The sequence below is a fragment of the Tauraco erythrolophus genome, chromosome 2, assembly GCF_009769465.1.
Source record: "Tauraco erythrolophus isolate bTauEry1 chromosome 2, bTauEry1.pri, whole genome shotgun sequence".
In the NCBI taxonomy this organism is placed as follows: domain Eukaryota; kingdom Metazoa; phylum Chordata; class Aves; order Musophagiformes; family Musophagidae; genus Tauraco; species Tauraco erythrolophus.
Window position 1 is genome coordinate 21,232,039 of NC_141466.1, and position 24,018 is coordinate 21,256,056.

At 40.9% G+C, this 24,018-nt stretch overlaps 2 protein-coding genes across 2 annotated transcripts; one reads left to right on the forward strand and one right to left on the reverse strand.

Annotated features, from left to right (window-relative positions):
- The first annotated feature begins 2,278 nt into the window (after nt 1-2,278).
- BEND3 (BEN domain containing 3) lies at nt 2,279-10,289 on the forward strand. The gene is made up of 3 exons (XM_009978579.2): nt 2,279-2,312; nt 2,755-2,978; nt 8,037-10,289. Exons 1-3 carry the CDS (start codon nt 2,279-2,281, stop codon nt 10,287-10,289), a joined length of 2,511 nt encoding a protein of 836 aa, XP_009976881.2.
- Nucleotides 10,290-17,273: 6,984 nt separating this feature from the next.
- Nucleotides 17,274-21,780, reverse strand: MTRES1 (mitochondrial transcription rescue factor 1). Its single transcript, XM_086608139.1, has 4 exons — nt 21,749-21,780; nt 19,663-20,107; nt 18,796-18,868; nt 17,274-17,690 (listed from the first exon to the last, which is right to left on the reverse strand). Exons 2-4 carry the CDS (start codon nt 20,097-20,099, stop codon nt 17,514-17,516), a joined length of 687 nt encoding a protein of 228 aa, XP_086464265.1. The 5' UTR covers nt 20,100-20,107; nt 21,749-21,780; the 3' UTR covers nt 17,274-17,513.
- Between the last annotated feature and the right edge of the window lie 2,238 nt (nt 21,781-24,018).

The window sequence follows — 24,018 nt, forward strand, 5'->3', positions numbered from 1 at the left end:
TGAAGCAATCTTCCTATTTGAATAGCAGTAGTAGCAGGAGTTAGAAGGAAAATGTAATTCCCTATATCCCCTCCTAAATATTTTGTGTCGTTCCCTACCCACCGCCACCTTTATATTCTTCCCTTCTGACTCTGTGTTTACCATCTTAAAGTGTTTTGCTCTAATAGAACAGTCTAGGATTATCTGGAAAGCCATTTTGATTTCCATTGCAGAATATTCTGTAGTGATATTGGCTGATTTGCCTACTGTCACCTCAGGCCCTCACAAAAAGATTCCGTGTCACACTTCTTGAGTGCTCACATGTATTGGTTTTGTACCACATCCCTCAAAGCTAAGCCTAGTGCAGTGTGGAAAAGCGTAAGAAAGATCTGCAAAGTGAATGTCAATGTATCTGGGATATCAGGGCAAAATACGAACATTTAGTACTATGTGCTTTTCTTAAGGTGCAATGTGGCTTTTTGATGGTACTGTACAAAGCACGTTGTCTTAGAATTTTTCATAAAGAGCTAATAGTGACTGTGTCTAAATTCATAAATAATGTTGAGTCAGTAAGACTGGGTATTAATGCTCACCAGTGCTTATCGCATGGTTTTGAAGTTGCTGTGGGCCGCTTATGTTTCATGCTGTTAGGTCTCTACAGAGTTTGCAAAAATTTAAGTGAAGTGATTATAAACTGGCATAATTTATATGTGGATCAATGAATAAAAGAAAGTCCTGAAATAGGGGATTATGGTGGGTAAAAGGAGTAGGTATCTAAGGGGTTCGTAGTAGCTCTACATCCAAGTGAGAGAGACTTCTTCTGATGACTTGATGATGAAGACAATCTCACGTTATTCTCCTAAGAATGCCTTTTATAAGGCTGTATGTAGAGGTCATGTTGAAGATCAGCACATCAGAGGATATTTTGGCTTCTAGAGTGGCCTGGTATGAGGTGATTTTATAACCCCATGCATCTTTTCTTTGGATGTACGTGCAATTGTACAAAATCTTGCTCTGAATGGGATCTCATACTTACCATTAACAGCCATTGGTTACTGATGAAGAAAAATTCATAACTACACAGTGTTCAAGTGTTTGCAGAGTTTCTTAACAGTATTCAAAAGTAAGGTAGAGACTTTCTCCCCCCCTCCAAAACAGATTCCCTCTCTCTTTCTCTCCTCATCTCCCTTTTAAATTTTGGTATAATTTCCACTCCTGGGCTGTACGTACACTTTTGATTGACCAGTTGCTTTATTCATTTGCTCCAGCCAGAAAGAAGCTTGCCTTGATTTCAGATTTTGGCTAAAGGATAGGCAGCAACAATTGAAAGAAAGCTATTTGAAAGAAGAATTTAACCGTGGAAAATGTAAATCAGTAATATTCTGGGATGAAGTGAACATAATGCTGTCTGTAGATGAACATGAGCGATGCGTGACAGTCACCATCTTGCCAATTGAGAGTGTCAGTTTGCAGCCGTGTCCCCTGTAACGGTCAGTGAGATCTGATGAATTTGTTTGCTTTGTAGACCTTCAAAAGATTTAGAGTATCTTTGAGGAACATGTCCACAGGTTGATGTTTGCCCTGAAGTAATTTGCAAAATTAGTTTTCAAGGAAATAGAAATACAACTGAGTCTTTCAGGTTAGAAGTAGTGCTAAAATCATACTAGAATAATACATATATTTGATTTTGCTTACAAAAAACATTCTTACATTATTTAGAGGCTGACAGTTACGAAAAAAGTAGTTACGGTAGATCTACCGATTGCTCTGGTTGAATTGATGCAATCCATATCAAAAGATCAAAGATTTTTAAATGAAAACTTACTCCAGCATATACATTCCAGTTTGCGATGAGTTTTCCTTCTGAGATGACTTTGGGTCACCCACAATGACAATATAAAAACATTCTACTATAATAAGAAGTAGTGACTTGGTACAGGATGGAGAGTTTAATACAGTTAACTTCTATTTATATACTGCCAAGATACTTTATAGAGAAGGTTAAAATTACTTTTACTTTTCTCCATGCCAGAAAAAGACATACAGTTTTAAATACATTCCTGGCTGTCATAGGTAGTCCGCAGTATATTTGCATGTTAACAGGGCTATAGATGGTCATGAAATTTACTGAAAATAGCTAGGTTCTGCAGATGTACAGATTGGAAATTATCTGTGGGCTGTTAATGCCCAATGGCTCTAGATTAAAGTAATTATTAAAACAGATGTAGGTATTTCCTGATTCCAGAAGATGCTGATACTTATTTTTGTGGTTTTGTTTTGTTCTTTAGTGAAATAGAAGATGAATTCAGCTGAAATCACTGATGATGATGAAGGTAAAATGTTATACTTTGTATAATTTATGGTCAGGCAAAAATAGTTGTTGAATGAAAGCCTTTGTAACGTGATAAAGAATGTGCTTGAATCAAGACAAATTACATTAATGCTTTTTAAAAAGGTGTCTAAAACACAGTTATCTTTGTTACTCATATTTTCTGCTCCACATCCTTCCTCCCCCTCAAAAAAAATCTTCCCACTGTAGCTTTATTTGTTCAGACTGCTCTTTAGGGAAGAAAACTGTCGTTTACTGGATGCCTGAATGGTTCCTAGCATAACAAAAACTTGACTTTGGGGCGGCCTCAGCATATACTTACCGTACAAGTCATAAAAAATAATGATGTTCTTCAAAACACATTTTCATAAAAAGAAACAAACCACAAAAGATTGCATTAAGAGTGTAATGAGTGCTTTATCTTTCTAAACCTCCTCTTTTTCCAGTAAAAATTCCGAAAAAAAATATTGTGAAAGTAGAAACAGATAATGAAGATGAAGCTCTAGACTGCTCGGTAACATCCAGATCTGCTGAGAAACACTCACTGGATGGCGCAGTTACTTGCCTACAGGATTCCAACAAACGGAAACAGACCTCACTTGGTTGTGATGGTTCAGGGAGCCAGCAAGATGTCTTACCCAGTGTGAAGAAAAGACGCTTTACACAAGAGGTGACTTCTCTATACTGTGATTTTTCTGTTCATGTTTCATAGGCTAAATTCATTGCTGCTGTGAGCAAAATGCAAGTCATGTAACTAGATTTGCATTAGTAACGAGTTTGAGTCAAATATGGCTCATCTTAACTCAGTGCGCACACATTACTTGTCTGGGTATTTCTTTAAATAACGGGGGAGGGATCATATCTGTGAAATACACTTAAGGTTACTTCATTCATGTGAAGTATATTTTCGTTGTTTGTCAGAGAACGTAGGAGCAGGTAGTGATTTGGATTAACTGAGCATGACTCTGATTACAGCCCGTCTCATGTCACACAGTCCCTCAGCTGGATCCTCAGTGGTAGAATCAGGACTGTAATTCTCCCTTCTGTGACACAGATTTTGATGTCAGTGAGACAAGCATAAATTTGTATATTACTTGAAAGATAAAAATGCAGGGATGCAGAAGACTTCAGCATATCAAGAGCAGAATGTATTAAAACTTCTGGTTCAGCATCCCACTTGTGACAATCCTGCTGTTTGTCCAGCCGGTGAAGGAGATGCCTGGTCTCTTCTGTTATCCTGTTCTGGTGTTTCACCTCTCTAGCAATTGGAGATTTTAATTAATCTTTGCTGAAACTGAGCAAGTTTCTTTTTGTCCTTGTTCTTTTCAGTAGGGAGAGCAGTGACCATCTGTTCCTAGAAAAGTCTTCTGCACATGGGAAAGTTGGTGTGATGTTGTCCACCCTCAGTTCTTCCTTTCCAAGACTAAAATTCTCTTTTTTCAGCTCTTCTTCAGGAATCACCTTATATTGTTGTTGTTCTCTTTGAGATTCCTGAAAGAGTAGTGTCCAGTGTTGGATAGTCACTTCTCTCCTAACACCCTCTAGAGCAGTATAATGACCTCCTGTTTTTCACACTCAGCACTTTATTAAAATAACCTAGATTCAAATTCATCCTCTTTTGAATAACTTCAGGCCCTGAGTTATATTTAGTTTATGACCTACTCTAATGCACATATCCTTTTCTGCTGTTCTGCTACCTAGCCAGTTATTCCGTGCTGTATTTGTGCATTTCATTTCTCCTTTCTAGCCATAGCTCTTCATATTTCTTTTTCTTGACTGTCATCTCTCTGACTTCTCGGGGCTGTTTTTTTCCCTGAATGCCTGTGGTAGGTAGGTTTTAATCTTATTACACAGTTTCTTTATTTTCTTTTTTCTTTTTACAATTGTTTTACTTACATTCACATGCTTAAAAGAGCTTCATAATGGTGTCTGAACTGTGCTTGCTTTGGATTTTACTGATTGCTGTTTGCCTTTAATAATTTTTAGATTTAATTTGAAATTAATTATAACTTTGGACTTATAATATCAGAAAGTGACCCAGTAACAATGATGAAAAGTCATTCTTGATTGACCCAAATGAATCAGCATGTTTAGTTAAATAACCAAGCAGAAATAGTTCTCAGTCCTAACAGCATTTTTAAAGTTAATTACTTTTCTAGTGCCAGTATTTTTAGTTGATGACTTCATTAACTATTTCTGTTTAAACAGAGGCAAAATCTTAATTATTTTTGAGAATATTGTGCTTGTAGTATATTTTTGCTACATATCACATAGGCATCTATGTATGATACAAGCAGAGCTGTACTTTTTATGTTATATAACTGTACTCTTGGACTGGTGATTATATTACTAAATTACTTTCTATCAGAAGACGTTTAGCTTTTTTTTAAATTCTGCTTGTCACTTCATAACCATAAATTCATTTTCCTTAATTTTCTTTTTTAAAAAAAGGTGTAGAGGTTTGTAAGTTTAAAAATCTTAAAATGTGCAAGACATTCCCAAGTTCTCATGTGTTTGATAAAATAGTTTTGTGTCTTTCTTGCTCATATATTTATTCTCTTTACTCATATGCTAGAATATTATGCTGTATATTTTTACAGATATTTAGACTTTGTTTATTAAGCATAATAAAGGTCGTAAATTAGCTAGACTTTAGCACTGAACAGAGCAATAACTAAACAACTTCTAAAACTTGGCTTAGGACTGCTGGCGATAATGTGACAGACTGTTTCACAATTACTTGTATTGGTTGATGTTTACCAAAATACTGCATTTTGCAAATGTTCAAAGAATGTATATAATATAAAAACTTGCTGTGCAAATATAATATAAAAAGCAGCACCATCTTATGTACTTTGAGTCTCATAGAATAATATCTTTTTTTATTTTCTATTGATACATTAAAACTGGTCATCTCAAATGGGTGTAGTATTATCTGAAATACATTGATGTTTAAAGATCAGTTTTGCAGAAAACTAAAAATACTAAATAGTAGTTTAATTGGAGAATTTACAAAAAGCCATGTATTTATGCTGTGCATAGTGCTGTTCCCAGATGGAAACTGCATAAAGACAAGATAATTAAAAGCAAAAGGAAAGAAAATGAAAATGCGTCTGAAATAGAAAATCCTTAAATTTAGGCCCAAATGTGTTGTCAGCTGTTAGTCAAACATTGACTATGTTTCTGAAATGCAGATAACCAGATCTGTCCTGCAGCCAGATCCAGACACTGTGAACTGTGTTAGTGAAAGGGCAGAAGTTCTGCTGCCGCCGCAGCAGAGGTCGGCTGTAGTTCTTAGCGTGAACACTTCTCCTCTTCCAGAGCACCGTGTCCAAAACTGAGAAGGCAAAGTTTCACGGTACTCACTGTCAAAGTGCGATAAGATACTTAAGACAATGAATTTGTGCTGTTTAGTACACATTCTAATATTGCTTTGCCCTAGCTCTGTGTGAGGTGTGCATTAATAGAAGTTACCCCCACATTACCAAGTTTTATTACATAATTAATTAGGGAAAAGTTACGGCAGGAGTTCTGACAAGAACTGACAGACAACTGGTGGCCTGTTGCAAGCTATTTAGTAGAGAAGAAATTGAATGAATCATAGTCTGTATGTGAAGGAAAGTTTGGAATATTCTCTGTAAACAAGAGTGTTAATGGAAGAGCTAGCTACTTGGGTAGCAGGTCTCGTATCTCTAAGAAATGTATTTTCCAGAATTGCAGTTTCGTTTTGTTCTTTCCGTCGAAAATGGTAAAAGAAATTTGTAATTCTGTCTGAGTGTCTGACTGGGAAGCAGAACTATGTTTATTGTTGGTGGAGATTTTCATGACCTGCTTTCAGGTGATGTCTAAAGCTGAGTTATCATCTGAAAATACCTCTGCTTCTCCACTGACAAGTATACGTGGTGTATGACGACTTCAGTCCTGGTGTAGGAGCCAGGAGTTTGGTGGGAGTAATCTGCATCACAGTCTGCTCACAGTTGGGTCTCTTGTGTTCTGGTATTTTACAAGTCATAAAGAGCAGATTTAGTTGGGGTATATCGTGCCACTTGCTGAGGTAAAAGTCACCCTTTAATAGCTGGTGGTGTTACAGGACTCTGATTCCTTGCTGTCCTCATAGCAAATGTGCTTTAATATGAGGGGACTGGAGGGACAGTTTTCTAAATGAGACCTGGAAGTCAGATGTCCTAAGCACCACCATGGCTCGGGATTCTGCATACTGCGAAATATATTGCGTTATGCTTTCATTTTATCATCTGTCCGTCCACACAGCTTTGGATGTGTAAACACAAGGCTTCATTTGTAGGGTTGTATGATGTGAATGAGAGCACAACTTGGAAATACAAATTCAATTTAATTGAGTCTGCTGGTTTCTAAACTTGGAGTGGAAACCAGCGTGTTCTTTTTGAGCCTCTTTTGAGTATGCATTGCATTAGAAATTAAAAAGTAATTAGATTCAATTTGTCACTGCAGTAAGCAGATGCCAAGTGTGAGTACAGATAGGGACCAGATTAATTTCATGAGTGTTAAAGTTCTGTTTTTCAGAAAGGAGTTTCGATTCAAGTTCCTTACTGTAGAACTTAGCGGGGTCTTCACTAGAATTTCAAATTGCTTGTGTCTTTCAGCTCAGACTTCAAGTCTGTGTCCCATTTGTTTAAATACTTGAATGCACATTCTGTGATGTTTATCTAATTAATGTTCTGTAGAATGAGCCAAGCAAAATGTTTCAGTACAGTCTTCTCGAAAATCTGTGTTTTCTCATGTTTGAATTCTGTATGTTGGATTTTGATTCTGTTTTATCTACTTAACTTCCTAAGAATTATTTGCAATATCCATGTGTTTGCAAAAAAGCCCAACCCACCCAAGCCCTTCATATTTGCTGCCATTTGATGAAAATGCTTACTTCCAATTTCAAGCAATGAGGAAGAGTTAGAAATTATTGAGAACATTAATTCCTTGAGAGCTCATTACTGGTTTTTATATAAATAATTAGAAGATTAGAAACCCAGGAGTCTAAAGTTCCCTGCCTTTCAGAAATAAAGAAATATTAGGCTTTCCTTTTTTAAAAGAAAATACCGAGGTACTTTTCACTTTATTTTTAAGATTTTCTTATTTAAATAGAATACTTTTTTAAAAATTACAGTCATTCTTAGAACTTGTTTAGGAGTTGTACACCATTATAAAAATTAAAAAAAAAAACTATATAAACCTCTCACATCAGAAAGAAGAGAATGGGCATAATTTTGCTGTCTTATAGCCTTTGTGGTATTTTCCAAAGCTAACGTAAAGAGAATGCTGGAACATTAAAGGAGGCAGTGGCAAGGTCACAGGACTAGGAGTCAGAAAATCTAGATTCTATTCTTGGCTCTGTTGCTGACTTGTTGCCACCCAAATTCTCTACAGCCCAAGATCCTCATGTGCAAGGTGAGGCATATTGATACTTAATTTGGGAGCGTATTTAGAGCTCTGTGGGTAAAGAGTACTAAGGATTATTATTGCATTTCTATTCCATGGAGAAAGCCATGAGCTAAAACAAAAAAACTCTAAGTAATGCTTCACTGTATTTTTTTTTTCCTAGTGAATTTATTAATTTTGATGTATTTAACACAACTAAGTACTCGAGAAAATTTGACTTTGCATATTTATGTAACAATGCCTGCTTAAGGGGCACAATATTTGTAGCTAATGTTTTTAAGGCACTCTTACTAATACAATATTTATTCATTCCAAGGGCCCCCTTTCAAACATGAAGAACAGAGATACTGGCTCACCCACTCAGGTAAATGCAGAGCAGCCAAACAAGAACAAGAATCCTAATGTAACGTGGCTCTGTGAAGAAGAATCCTTCAGTGACGTAACCACTCCATCTTATAAAAAACCTCTCTACGGCATCTCACACAAAATCACGGAGAAGAAGAACCCACCAGGAGCAGAGCAGTTTGCTTCTTATGAGTTGTTTGAAAAAATCAACCCCAGCAGTCCTTCGCATCTTCGGACTTTGAACGATCAACGCAAAAGGGACTCGGCTGCAGCCGTTGCCGTAACAGCGGCCACCGCAGATTCCGACCCAAATATATATTCTTTGATACAGAAAATGTTTTACACGCTTAACACCCTCAATACCAATATGACTCAGCTTCACAGTAAAGTTGACCTGTTGTCTCTGGAGGTGAGCAGAATTAAAAAGCAAGTCAGTCCAGCAGAGTCCGTTGCAGACTTCAAGCCTCCCCCGGAGTACCAGCTGACTTCTGCGGAGCTCAAACAAATCATGGATCAGAGCACGTCAGGCGGAGACTTAGCTTGCCGGTTGCTAGTGCAGCTCTTCCCAGAGCTCTTCAGCGACGATGAGTTCAGCAGAAGCTGCAGTGCATGCGGCTTTCTCAACAAAAGGAAACTTGAATCTCTTCATCTGCAGCTTATCCGTAACTACGTGGAAGTTTGTTATCCTTCTGTGAAGAATACAACTGTGTGGCAGGTGGAGTGTTTGCCTCAAGTCAATGATTTTTTCAATAGATTTTGGGCTCAAAGGGAAATGGAAAACAGTCAGCAGAATGTGCAATCGTCCAGTTTTTATGAGACTGAGCAGGTCGAATCCTCTCATTTTATGGAGGATAAAGAGCAGGAGGAAGCTTTGTCCTTGGACCGGAGTAATGCCATTGCCTCAGATTACATGCTGGATGCTCAGGATCTCAATGAATTTTTAGATGAAGCTTCTTCTCCAGGGGAGTTTTCTGTTTTTTTGTTACACAGATTGTTTCCGGAACTCTTTGACCACAGAAAATTAGCGGAAAGGTACAGCTGCTTTGGAGACTCTGGAAAACAACTGCTGGATCCTCATAGGCTTCAAATAATCCGTAGGTACACTGAAATTTACTTTCCAGATGTGCAAGAAGAAGAAGCCTGGTTGCAGCAATGTGTTCAGCGAATAAATGATGAGCTTGAAAATACGTATATGGATGGGAGTGAATGCGATCAGATGAGAGATGACTGTTACGATTCTTCTAGTTTACCCGATGATCTGTCAATCATAAAAGTGGAAGACAGTTTTGAATATGAAAAACCTGGCAGGCGCTCCAAAAAAATTTGGCTTGTACCCATAGACTTTGACAAACTTGACTTTCCCCCTCCCGATTTTGATGTCCCTGTCCCAGATTACCTGTTGAACAAAGAACAGATTAAAAGCATATATGAGAGCAGTCTTTCCATAGGCAACTTTGCCTCTCGATTGCTTGTTCTCTTATTTCCTGAACTGTTTACTCACGAAAACTTACGGAAACAGTACAACTGTAGCGGGTCTTTAGGCAAGAAACAGCTCGACCCCACTAGAATTAAATTAATACGACATTATGTGCAGATACTGTACCCCAGAGCAAAGAATGACAGAGTGTGGACATTGGAGTTTGTTGGGAAGCTTGACGAGAGATGTCGACGAAGAGACACGGAGCAAAGGCGCTCCTACCAACAGCAACGGAAAATCCACGTGCCGGGGCCCGACAGGAGGGAATTTCTCAGCTATGCAATAAACCCCGAGAGGTTTCGAGAAGAATTCGAAGGGCCGCCACTGCCACCAGAAAGAAGCAGCAAGGATTTTTGCAAGATACCACTTGATGAACTTGTTGTTCCTAATCCAGACTTCCCAGTGCCTTCTCTGTATTTGCTGTCTGATAAGGAGGTAAGAGAGATAGTGCAGCAGAGCCTGTCGGTCGGCAACTTTGCTGCCAGGCTTCTCGTAAGACTCTTTCCCGAACTCTTTACTGCGGAGAATCTCAGACTGCAATACAACCATTCAGGTGCTTGTAACAAAAAACAGCTTGATCCTATCAGACTGAGACTGATCCGTCATTACGTGGAGGCAGTTTACCCCGTGGAGAAAATGGAAGAAGTATGGCATTATGAATGTATACCGAGCATTGACGAAAGATGCCGGCGTCCTAACAGAAAAAAGTGTGATATACTGAAAAAAGCAAAGAAAGCAAAAAAGTGACAGGCTCTTTAAATTCCTAAGACTTTGACCACTAAATTATTGTCAGGATCATGCTTTGATTGAGACTGAGGGGCCTGTCGGGAGCTGAGGGTGCTCAGCATCCAGGACAGTCAGGCACTGAGGTGGTTTTTTTGCGTTTTAATGTGTGTGTGTTGCATCTATGTGGGCACCGCAGCAGTGGGAAGTGGCTTACTACATTTGTACATGGGTGAAGGCCAGAAGTCATCGGCGACAGAGCTATCAGTGACTCCCTGAGAGCAGGATTTCACTGGTGCAAATACATGTATTGAAACGGTATTACTCCACTCCCCATTCCTGCATCTTCCTTTTTTATCACTTTCTAATAATAAATAATTTTTTTTTAAATCATTATGCTCTTCAGGGGCTGTTTTTCATTATACCCTTATAAAGAGTCTTGTTAGTTAATTTGGAGTTTGAAATTTAAACTTAATTTAAATTCAAAAGTGCCATGTTCATTGGAAATCATTGGAATATCAGACTTTGCTTCTACAGGAATTGCAGCTTCACATTTCTTTTGTTCTTGATGTTACTGAGATACTGAAAATAATAATAATATCGTGTCAAAGAATGGGTCAGAATGGTGGTGTTTGCATTTTTGACTGTTACCCAGGTTTTATTTCTAGAACCAAGAATGAACTGTTGAAGAATTGAGATACAAGCATAGACACAATGTGAATTTTTTTTTTTTTTTATTGACACCACAAGCTTGATCCTACCCCCTGTGAGTTCTTTTTATGTTTTGTCCGGTGTCACTGCTGATGTGACTGAGGATGACTCGTCTGAATGAAGCCAGCAGAACAGACCCAAGCCTGTATCTTGCCATCAGCTGCTTGCCAGTCTATTTGTAAAATAACAAAGACAACAACAACAAAAAGACCTGAAACAAGAACTCAGAAAAATTTTAGACCTTACTCTCTATCAAAATCATGATTCCAAAGGTTTCCAGTGCTCATATTGAATTGCATATATAAAAAGTATGTGCAAAGATTGGTTTTGTGATGGAATTGAGTGTTTCAGGGTCCCCATGTATGAGCTGTGGTATTGTAACTCATTCTTTGCATGAATGCAGCAGCATCTGGATATTTCAGGTGCAGGGATATTGAACTCCCTCACTTTGCCAAATTGATATAGCGTAATTAGTAGCTATTTGGAGGCATAACTGTGTATGTATAACTTAGGTTCATACGATCAAGTTTGCGTCATTAATATGTTCAAGTGTAACAAAGACCACCATGAACACAATGTGAATTTGCTGTATGACTTGTCACTGGAGAGTGCTGCTTTAAAACTAGTTTTCTTCCTTTTTTTTTTCTTTTAATACTGATAAAAATGGTGAGAGAGAGTCAAACATGGATTTTTTAAGACAGTAAAGACAGTGATCACTTACTGATGTCACTGGAACACCTTAGAGCAGTTGTTGTTGTTCTCTGTGGTCCTTTTTTGTTGTTTACTTAGATGGGTCATAGTATCAAATCTTAAGTCAGTTCCAGTGTAGTTTTCTATTTTAGCATTTCTAAGAAAGTACAAAATACTTGATATTTTTACTTCAGATTTTTAGAATTTATTGTGCTTAGAGTCATATTGATCCCTTTCTTTTAAAAGCAAAACAAAACATTTTTTCCCAACGGCAAGAACTAGGAAAAGTATTATGTTAAACCAGGAGTAAATCATAATAGAGAGTAGCATTCGCTCATTTTCCCCAAATGCTAGCAACATTCTTAAAGAATGTATGAAGAAAGTCATGAATGTACTAAAAATTTCACTGATACTGTTTATATCCATTTAAATGTTTCCTGTTGATTTAAGTAATAGCAGACCATGCACAAAATGGATATCAGAGCAAATATGGCTGTAATAAAACAGAAACATTTTACCAAAGATAAAGAACTGATATCACAGTGTCTGCATCTTATCTTTCCTTTTAGTGCATAAATTTAGCAAATTGAATGTATCAGAAACCAAGACTTTCTTTTGTAATTGTATGCTACCTAGCACCTCTGTGAAATTTTTTACATGCACTTTTATGGGAGATATAAAATGACAGAAAATATTAACAGCTGCTTAATTTGTTGTTGCGAATGGCTGGCCAGAAGGTAAGAAATATAATTATATTTTCTTATCTTGATGTCATACACGTTTCACCACTTAGTGATATTGAAGCTCCCAGAAGAATTCGATATATATTAAACTTTTCTACAATTGACAGATGTTACTAGCTAGCATGCAAATTTGAGACATACTGGCTTTTACTGTAGGTGTCAACGTTAAGTCAAAAAATAAGTCCATTCATATTGTCTACTAAATAGCAAAAAAACAACTTTCACCTTTAAAAATTACGTATTTGAAAGTGGGCATAGGAAGATTTTCATTGGTTTTTTTTCTCTTAACTTCTGTCTAATTGCTGTGTACATTCCTTTTATCTCACTCTTCACAACCCTTTCGTGATTTGTTTGATTGTATGTTTTATAACTGATACCAAGAAAATACAGACATATCAATAGTGACATAGTTCACTAATGAAAGCTCTTGCAGTGCATTTGAAGTACAGCCACTTCATCCAGTTGGTCAGTCTTGTAAATAAATTAAAGGTATATTATTTTCATATAAGAGGAATGTTGTCTGGTGATTGCTTGAGTACGAGCAGGAATTTTTCCCTATAAAGTCCATTACTAAGATCTGAGATAACCTTAGGTAGTCGAACAGTACATAAATGAAAATACTCCGGTTTGCTGCAGGCATTTTAAAAGATTTTTCTGTCCTTCACGCTTTTTTTATTTAAAAGGGTAAACTTGTTTTGAAAGTGAGGGTCTGATAGGAAGAATAGTAGATACTGAAGCGTTTGGAACATACGTAGCCATGCACACACTGACTTCCTAGGGATGAACATTACTGTCTACCTACCAGGTTAGTAAACCCTGTTAAGGTGAATATCAAATGTCTCTGTCATCTACTTCTTACAGTTTAAATGTATCAGCTTTGGAGAAGCATTGAATAGCCCACTTCTGACAGCTTTCATAAAAAAACAGTGTTATGTCTCGTAACTGTATTTTTGTGTCTTACCCATTTTCCACAAATTAAAACCTATTAGAAGCTCTGTAAAAGATGTAAACCAGCACATCAAAAAGGAGATCAAATATACATCACTTTATTGCCCATTAACTGTATTCAGCTGACAGAATCAACAAGTTTACAAATGGGAAAAATTTTCACTTGAAGTCGACCACTTTGTTATGCTAATGCATTACAGGCACCAAACTGTTTCACTTACTAAGAAATGTTTGTGACTGGTTTTTTCTTATCTTCAAAATGCATATAATTTATTTCTAGGTACGTTTTTTTTTAAATCTGTCATTTGTCTCTTTTCGATTGTTTGATATTTATGTTACAGCAGTGAGAAGCAGAGAATTGTGTGCTCGAAGCTCTACAAAGGCACACCAGGTCTAATTTCATGCTGGAAGGGGCTAACATGAATTCTACACCCCCAAGAATCACATAAAATAATATGCAGGTTTTATTCATAATTTATTTTTATTCAGAGCTTGTTTCACTGATTAGAGAGATGTGAAACAGCTGGAAAATTCAATGTCAAGCTTGCCTGTACTGAGGATGAGGCATAAACTGATAAATGTTCTTACCATGCACATTTTAGTTGATTGCTCTTAAAATCTGTGGGAGAACAAGCATGGCAGGTTCAAGCCTATGATTTTTCTGAGTAAATGAAACAAACCGAATCACTATCATTGCCAAAGTTTCTTCACTTCCTTGGTCTGACTTTCTGATTTTTTCCATTGTTACTGCAGCTCAGTTGGCACCTGTAGTGGGCACAGCACCAATGCAGTTACGAGTTATTTCTCGGGAGCATGCTGAAACTTCTTTTCAAATGCGCTTGAAGTTGTTTAAAATGAATAACTGGAGTGATGGTTTAGTTCCCTCTCTTAATTCTGTCTTAGGATTGTCTTTCCTAAGAAAGAAAAAGAAAGAAATCCCCATTTGTTTGTCTTCATTCTTTCCTACCTACTTTTTTGTCCTAGTAAATATTAAGATAAATTTCTAGTAGTAAGAGGGCTTTCAAAATCCTCATTTTACTCCATCATAAAAGAAATTCATCTAAACTTATCATTGGTAGTGATAATTTCCTACAGAAATTGCTTACAGAATACATAGTACTCATCATTATCTTTGTCACAGCTCATATAAATCCTGTTTTGAGAGGTCACCTCTCCTGCAGCAGAGCGCTGGCTGAAGGAGGTGCCCTGGAAGCTGCCCTTCCAGCTTCCCAGTGCTGGAAGCAGGTGACTCCTAACAAAATCAAAGCTTATCCAGGACAAATCAATGTAGCCAAGCAGAACAGCTACTCACCTTCCTGCTGTCATAGTTTTCCTCTCAGATCACCCTGCCTGTGACTGAAGTTTCCTTTTCTGAAGCCAAGCGGTACAGGTCTCTCTCCAACCATTTCAATCCTGAATCTGCAGAGGGTGCTCTCAGCCATCACAAGACTCCTCAGGAAGTCTGCCTTTCTTTTCCTTTACTTTGCTGATACCACTAGTGGATCGACATTTAAAACCTATGAAAGCCTGTTTCTACCTTCATATGTCAGTGAAGGCCTGATTTTGGTGGCAGTCATAGAACAGAATGGTTTGGGTTGGAAGGGACATTTAAAGATCATCTAGTCCACCCCCTCGCCATGGGCAGGGACACCGTCCACGAGATCAGGTTGCTCAAACCCCATCCAACCTGGCCTTGAACAGTTGTAATGATGAGGCGTCCACAACTTCTCTGGGCAACGTGTTACAGTGCCTCACCCCCTTCGTCACAGAAAAATTCTTTCCTTCTATACACTCTATATTACCCTGTTTCAGTTTAAAACCAGTGCCCCTTGTTCTGTCACTACAAGCTCTGGTAAAAAGGTCTCTTGTCATCACTAGGAAAGGGCTAGGTCTCGATTGCAAGTGCTTCACTGCTTTACTTCCCTTTTACAGCCCCTTACTGGCTTTTCCAGAAGTTAAAATCTAAGGTTTTTGGCCTAATATTGTATTCATATTCTGTCCAACTTGAGCAATTAGCCTGCCAGTGCTTTTTTTTTATGTCAGAGGCTTTTAGGGGTGCAATTTCCTGCCCATCTTGGATGCCAGGCAGCTGTCAGCTTGTTTTGTTGTTACTGGTTTTATCCTACACAGAACAGACCCTTTCATACAGTTAATTTCTTCACATCTGTACCTTGGCTATCTCCAAGCCCAGAGTGTTCCTGGGGTATACGAGTGGGGTCCTATTCTGGCCCTGTAAGCCCTAGTGTGTAAGCTACTACTGCTGGAGGTGACAGGCAGCGTGACTACACACTGATAAGCACTCGACAGGTAACAAATGGTTGCTGACCACCAACTGAAGCTCACTGACATCTTACTCTTGACACATCTGTTTGTTTCTCTCAGCATCCCTGGAGATTTTGGGAGCCACTTAGAGGAGCAATTGGGGAACAATTGGAATTGGGGAACAGAGGGTGCATCTCATCTGTTTATTTCCATAGCACTTGGTGCAGCCTCCAACGAATACAGCGGAGACAGTGATGCCCACAGTGAACCTACAGCTTGCCATGTTCCTGCGGGTGCTTGCTGTGCTGAATCCCTTCACTTCTACAGCATAAGGATCACTAAAATCCCCTAGGAAAGCTTGTCCTCTTAAGAACCATTTTTTTAAAAAGGTCACTGTGCCTCTAAAACATTAACTAGGCATGTAGCTGCATCTTTAAACATCTACACAATCACAAAAAAAAAAAAAAAAGTCCAGAACAGCACAGATTTCAGCTATGCCTGAAGAAAGCTAGAAATTATTCTAAATCCCATACTCAGCTGCCATCACTTCTGAGGCTATGGACAGCTGCAGGTACAGCCTGCTTAAACACAGTCCTTGAGCAGCTGTTGGCAGTTGAGCCCAACAGTTCCCATGCTCTCCTAAGCAGGTGAGCACCCTTGTTTCCTCTCCCCCCAGAGACGTGTTATGCAGTGAAAATCCAGTTGTTAAATTTACCAGAGCTTTATGTGTACCGGATGGTCCGAGCACTAGGTTTGCTTTGTGAGCAAGAGTTTCTTGCCTGCCCACTTAGATTTCAGGAACACCAAAGAAAAAGTGTCCTGGACTATACTCTTGCTGCTCTTCTGGGCTATTTTCTTCCCTCTGGGCTCCCCAGACTAGGTAGGGAGCAGACCGTGGACTGGATGAACAGTAGCCACCCGCTCCTACTAGCCTGCTTTCCTGTAAACACACTCCTGCGTGTGGCTGTCTGAACATATAAAAAGTAAAAATTCTGTCTGCACCACAGTTCATCCAACAAGTTGCTTGTGTTAGGAGAAGCATATGTTCAACATTACAAGTGTGAGTGGTTACTCCTGAAATACCTGTCCTAAGTGACAGTATTTTCCTGTAGTAGTACAGACAGGAGCTTTCATCACAGCATGGTCTGACCTTTGCTCAGATCTTTACACCATCGAAGTATTAAATATTCTCTTAAATGCTGCACTGAAATGAATATGTGACACCACTGAGATTTCATTTTCCTCTGCATGGTTACTTATACCGCAAAAATCAGCAGTACTACACCTTTCTCCTGACTGAGCTGCCTTCTCCATGAGAGCAAAGTATCGCTGCCATGATTCATTCTCTGTCCCTGTAAAGTTTTCTGCTTAGAATTACGCAGCTGCAACCAGTATCCTTCTGTATTCTTGGTGTAGCAGCAGTGTATATAAGCACAGAGTTAGTACTGTTAATCAAGATCAAACCAATAATGAAAAACGAAGCAATTTTACATAATTGGGGTTTTTATCCCTATTATCCCAAACTATTTAATGAATCTAGAGATAAAGCTAAGAAACAGTTCTGCTTGTTGTGATGTCATCTTTAATGTAACCTTAATCAGACAGCAATTAAACAGTGATCCAATTAGTCTTTATTGGTTCATTATTTATAACATTCTGTAAGGAAACTGCCTGGAAATGTAAGGGTTGGATCTTTTATCCCACAGTACCATGAAACAAAACTAACAGTAAAAAGTGACGGGTTTATTGCATGAATATTGATGTACACAGCAGAGGGAGACAACATTCTGACACAAGCCCTTAAAAAAGGCTACTGTAATTTTAACCAAAATCCGTATTTAACAACAAATACATTTTTCTGCAAAAATCTTTTGCTGCCACATGCAACCCCCTGTTACTTAAGTACATCCTGTTTGGGCACTTTTAAGTTTTTCCAACGCCTCAGAATTATTTTGTATTTTTCACTTTCAGTTTTGTTAGATACTTTTTTTAAGACCACCCGCATAACTACAGCAGTTCCCGTTTCTTTATCTTCACCTACTATGAGATCCAGCGTGTCACCAACTTTCACCTGGAAACAGAAAAAGAAGATGAGTGATTATAAGCATTCCCTGGGGAAAACAAATCCCCGCACTCTATGTCCAATTTTAATTTTGTTCCTTGCTTTCCATTTAATATTCTTATCTCACAGAAGAGGAGGAAGGCAGGCAATACTAGACCTGCTCTAGATCCTCCAGCTATGAACTTCTAGGAAAGCCCTGGCAAAGCAATTAAATGTCTCATGACCTTCTCTGCCAAGAGCTTTACCCTTCCTGTTCTACAACTGACACCTAACTCCCTCAAACAGGTGTTACGTTGTATGTTTTTTTTCCTCAAGGGCATTTCCTGCCAATCTTTTTGTAGCTACACAGACACAAATCAGCAAAAAGCAAAGTTCTCCCTCCCTCCTTTAAAACAGTTTCTAAAGTGCTCTAAAAAACAGAGCGCGGGTCAACTGCTTGTGTTCCTTTCAAGTCACAAAAGCAGTATGCCGCTCAAAAGCTAGCCTTAGCTTTAGGGGATCAGGAATTAAAGCTTTTCTTCTTACTGCCCTCTGATGACAGTAACCACTACCTAGGATCACTGTCAATGAAGGGTGGGTAGAAGTCTGTTTGTCACCATTCTGGTCAGCTCTGCTGTGAAAGAGTATGGCCTGCAACCCTTCTGGCTCTTCTCCTGTTTTCCTGTGTGCTCTATTACAGACAGAAAAACCTTTCCTGAGCTACCCCAGTTTCAATACTTTTCTGTCACCAAAATTTCTCTTTTCTTTAATAGTGCCTGCTCCACCAGTATCTCAGATTTAATCATTTCTACTCCGTCAACCTCCCATCTGTCATCACTTCCTTCAGAGTTCCGTCCTTGCCACCGTCTGCCTTCTCCTGACTTTCAGCCTTAGTTTTTACTCTCTAATACCACAAGTCTCCTGTCTGCCTTAGGGAATAACGTCCTACTCAGGGAATCATGGTCACACACACACACAAAGCTGGAAGTGGTGTTAGCAATGCTATTCATTCACCTTTGCAGAGCGATTTAGTGGTTAGCTCTTCCGACCCAAGGAAAAGGAGGGAGAAGAAGAGGTCATGCCTTAATTATTTTCTTGCACTGTATTAAAAGATTTAAATTTTAAAAAGTCTTACAGTTCTACTTTTCTTCCATAGTTTTTCTCCATTCAGCCTGAGTTCATTATTGTAGAATGCATCTTCTACTTTACTGAAGAAAAACAAGGTTTTATTGCATTTACAGTGTGCAGCAATTGTTTCTTTGCAGATACACAAGAACACCATTCATGTGCAGGGCACATTTCCATAACTCTAATTTGCACATAAAGGATACCTTTATTTAAGGTCAGAACAGACTTGAACTGGAAGTAAAGAAAAAGTCTTTCACGGATATTAAATAATATAGTTGCTCTGTGCCATAGGTACAAGCAATAAAAAGCTGTTTCTAAAGACCTGTCTCCCGAATATCCAAGGAATAACATCCCCTTTCCTGCACCGGCCAGTTTAATAATTTTTAAGGAATCAAGTTATACTAATATTCTAACAACACGGCAACATAAGGCTTCTGTAGGTTGCTTTATATCAAACATTGTGATACAAAGTGCACATTTACCTGCTTGACCTTGTATGTTATGTTTATACTTAACCTCACCTATTTCTACAGCCATTAAGTAGCACATTATTACTCCCTCAATCTCAAATAGATCTATTACTTAATAGAGCATTTTGTGTTTTCTTCACTTTAAAGAAATAGTACTTGATAGAAAATGCCTCCTCATCAATCTTAGAAATACTGCAGACACCAGAAAACAGGCTGTTTTAAGGGAGATACGGTGAAGCAAACAAGAACACCCATATGACCAAAATATATTTTCAGACAGTCAAAGCAGCTACACCAAAAAAACCCCAAATACTGAGTTATTCCAGCAGTCAAAGATTATCAAAAACTAAAATTTTAGATACATGACATATTTCTCATCACCAGGTTGTTTCTTCTGTACTTACTTTCTTGCCATGTCTAGACCAGCTTTCATGACCATATCATATCGAAGAGACTGCACTACTTTTTCAAGATCCTTGTAATCTTTTACTACATTGGGGTCGTTTTCAAATTCATCTTCCAAATCGCTTTCCTCTTCATCTTCGTCCTTTTCTTCCTCTTCTTCTTCTTCTTGTACGGTTTGTCTGCTCCTTTTAGAGCTTTTGTTACTTTTGTTCCGCAGAGGAAGTACTGAGATATACTCTGGAGAAAGTCTTAGTGCACAGAGCTTTACTGGGGAGAAGCTGAAACATCTTCTGTAGTTTACTGTGCTTGCTTGACAGCTACAGAATACGCTTCTCCTCCAAGAGGGATACAGTTTATTAGAGGGGAATTTCTCCCACAGTCCAAACCAGACATTTAGTTTTCTAAAAGCAGTGATGGGGAGCCTGAAGCCAGTCATAGCATACCCTAAAATAAAGCAAACATTCATATGTAAAAATGATGCAACTGCTTTGACTACTGGAAGGATTTCTCCAGGTACAGCACAACAGTTACTACAAAAAGATTATTATCTAGTTCCCTGTAGAGCAATGCATCATCTAAAAGCACAAGGCTGTACCGGCTTTATGATCTGCCTTTCTTAAATGCTGTCCACCATTACAAAGAGCTAAAACATCAGAAGAAGACCATACACTAAAACCCCCAGTCGAATTCTCCACTCATACCTCCTCTTCTAGTGTTTTAATATTAACTGTCCAAACATATCTGTGGCATTTTCCTCCCTACATCTGAAATAGAATCCACAGAAGAAACAGAAATTAAGTTAACTATGTCATAGAAAGCACAGGGAGACCTGCATTTCTCATGACTCACTCTCAATAAAAGCAATTTGCTCAATACCGCATGCAATGAAACCCAGAAGAGTCAAAAGCTGCTTGACTTCAGTCTCTGCTCAGATCACAACACTCCTGCGTGGCAGAATGTTGCACAACATTCCCTCCTGTTTCTCCAAAAGGCAAATCCTGGCAACTCCAAAGGAATCCTGGTAGAGTACAGTTCAGGAGAAATTGCACTGCTCTACGTACTGCAGCAGGACTGAGGCCAGCAACAACAGTCTCATGTGCAAGCTCCCCAGTACTGTTGAGATGGGACAAGCAGGTGGAAACACCCAAAAAACCCCAGATGTCTTTCAGCACTCTTAGAAATGGATTTACAGTCCTTCCTAGCTAGGTGGAGCACTGGCTTTTATTATGGCCTCACATGTGTGGAGGAAACACGTGCTTCTTCACGAGCCCGGAGCCTGGGTTCCCTTCACCCCAGTGAACTCAGCCGAAATGTGAATGAGGTCTTTTTTGTGGCTGGAAAAATGTTGCTATCAATGAGGGCAATTACTGGCCAAATAAAAATAACCACAACTCCCTCGACTTTTTTTTTTAATTATTTAAATACGTGAACTTAAAATACATGACATACAGTCTAAAATTTAGGATGGCACAATCCTCACAGAAGGCTTACGCCTCTCCTCAGTTTGGGGACAAATTCCTAGAACAGCTTTGGGAACACGTACACAATTATTACTGCTTATTTTCAGTGCTCGACCTCACTGTTGGCCAGCGGGTACGGGCGGCCGCGGAGAGGGCCCCGGCCGGGGGGGCCGGCAGCACCCCCCGAGCGGGAAGGCGGCTCTTCACCTCTGCAAACCGTAACGCGGACCGAGCTTCACCGCCCGCCCGGGGGGCCGCAAGGCTGAGCGCCGCCGGCGGCCGGCAGCCCCTCCGGAAGCAGGCAACCGTGCCAGCGCCAGCCTTGGCGGCGGGCGGAGCGGGCCCGCAGAGACCCCCTCCCCCGCGGAGGCGACGGTCCCGGACGGTGGCGGGCCCGCGGCGACCGGAGGGCCCGCGGCACCTCCGCTTCTCCGGCCGCTGCCGCAGCGGAGGCCGCGGCGCGCAGGCCAGGCCCACGCTCGCCCCCGCCGCCGGGGGAGGCCACGCCGGCCCCCGCGGTTCCCCCGTTCCCGCGACGTTGAAGCCGCGGCGGAGGCCGCCGCTGCCCCGCCCCTGCCGAAGGGGAGACCCGGCCAGGCTCGGGCCGCGGCCGAGGCGCGGTTACCTGCGTCCTGCCGGCGCCTCGGGCCCGGGCCTGCCGCCGCCGTCCCCGCGCCGCCGCTCGCAGGCCGGAGGCGGGGCCGCCCCGGCCCGGGCTCGGCGCCCTCTGCCGGGGCCGGGTCCCGGCGGACCGGCTGCTCGCCCCGCGGCGGGAAGGTGCGGGCGGGGAGCGGAGGCGCTCGTCCCCTTCCCCGCCCGCCGGCGCCGGGCGAGCTCTGGAGGCTTTGGGAGCTGCGGTCGGAGGGAGCTGGCAGAAAGGCGGGAGGGCGGCGGGCTGAAGCGGGTACTCTGCCGCCGCCGCCGCTTCAGCCGCGGGCCCCGGGAGGAGCTCTCGGCGCCGGCCTCTGCCCCGCCACCGCCGCTCTCCCGCCCCACCGAGATTCGTCCGAGCTGTTCCCCGTTATAACTTGCCCCATGGATACTTTTTGCAGAGTGTACTTGTTCAGCGTGCGCTGGTTTTGGGGGCGGGGAGCGGCAGACCCCGGGTTTCCCTGCGGGAGTGTCTCGGTAGCAGCTTCCCCGCGGCCGGTCGGCTGCCGGCGGGCCGGGCTCCGCCGGGCTTTCCCTCCCCCGCCGCCGGTGCTGATCTCCAAGTCGGACTCGGGAGGAATTGCGCTAATACTTTCATATCGTCGGGATTTCACACACCTCTGATCTTCCCTTTGCAATACTCGCTGAAGTATTTCGCCTCTGTGAGACGGAGCCTCCCGGACCTCAGCGCGAAGGGCCAGGCTGTTTTCAGCCCCTCGGGCTCAGCCCACACATGCCCAAACCAGAGAGCAGTGGAAATCTCTCACTGGGGAAATTACTCCAGCAGATGCTAAAGTTTCCTGGCTACAGATTACTTTGAAAGGCTTGGCCACAATGACAATCTAATCCAAATCCCATTGTGTCCCGGGTTTCCCCTGTCTTTATCTTTGTTACTTTCCTTCACGTTACATCTCTCTCTTCCATTCCACGTCTCCACTATTGGTGGTAATCCATAATCCCTTCACTTGGGAGCTCAGAATCTAGGAGAGGTCCATCCCTCCCGTCTTCTCCTGGCTTTCTCTCTGCCATGCTCCAACCACACCTCTCTTGGTGCTTCTGAGTGCTGCAGTTGCTCAGCGTTTGGGAAATTATCTGTATCTATATAGAACGGGTACAAAACACACCTCCATCAGATTGGCAGCATCTTGCTCTGATGTAAATGGCTGTACAACGTTCAGGGTCATTTTGGCAGATGGAAGAGGTCCTGGACAGCTTTGAAGTTCTGCTTTAAAATGCCTATTACCTCACCTGACAGACCAACCCTCCCTTGGAAAATTATCAGCAAATATGGCAAGTGATGTAACTGTGGAGCTACTGCTGCACAGCAGCTGAGCAATTAGAACAGGCATTATAAGTTGTTGTGGTTTAGGCCGGCTGGCAACTAAACTCCACGCAGCCAGTTCCCCACATCCCAGGGGATGGGAAAGAGAATTAAAGGGGAAAAGGGAAAGACACCCGTGGGTTGAGATAAGAACAATTTAATACTACTACTAATACTATATGAGAATATATATATATACACCATGATAAATATATACAAACAAGTGATGCACAGTGTAATTGCTCACCACCCCTTGACTGAAGTCCGTCCTGTCCTGGACTAATGATCCCAAAACAGATAAGTCCCGACACCACAATCCTGGATGAGTTAGAGGCCCAAAAATAGAGTGAGAGTTCAAGAGTGAGAGCCCTGGAAGAGCAAAGGCCCTTCTTTCCGGCTGACCCTCATTTTATACTGGGCATGACGCTGCATGATATGCAATACTAATTGGCCAGTTTGGCCCTCAATCCTAAGTCTAAGTTCAGATCATAAGTCGTAGACCCTTTGTCCTGGCCATGCTCCCCCCTATCCTGTTGTGCTCCTGCACACTTGCAAGAACACAGCAGCTGGAAAGTCCTCGAGACCTCAGTGCCAATGATAAACATCAGTGCGCTGTCAGAGTTCTTCTGAGAACAAATCTCAGACTAAAACCAAAACACAGAGCTCTTCTAGCTGTTAAAAAGAAGAGCTAACTCTGTCCCCGCTGAAACTAGGACATAAGTGATTGCTTAATTTTACACCTGTATAAACTTTGTCATAAAATGTTTGAAGGAGAGGTTTTTATGTCAGGTATATTTTATAATGGAGCAATTGCTTCGCAAAGCTATTTCCCCTCCTTGGAAACCTCACTGGGAAGCAAGCTGTGAACATCTTTATATCTTTATGTATTTTGAATATTCCAGTGCCCGTTTCTGTGAGACTCT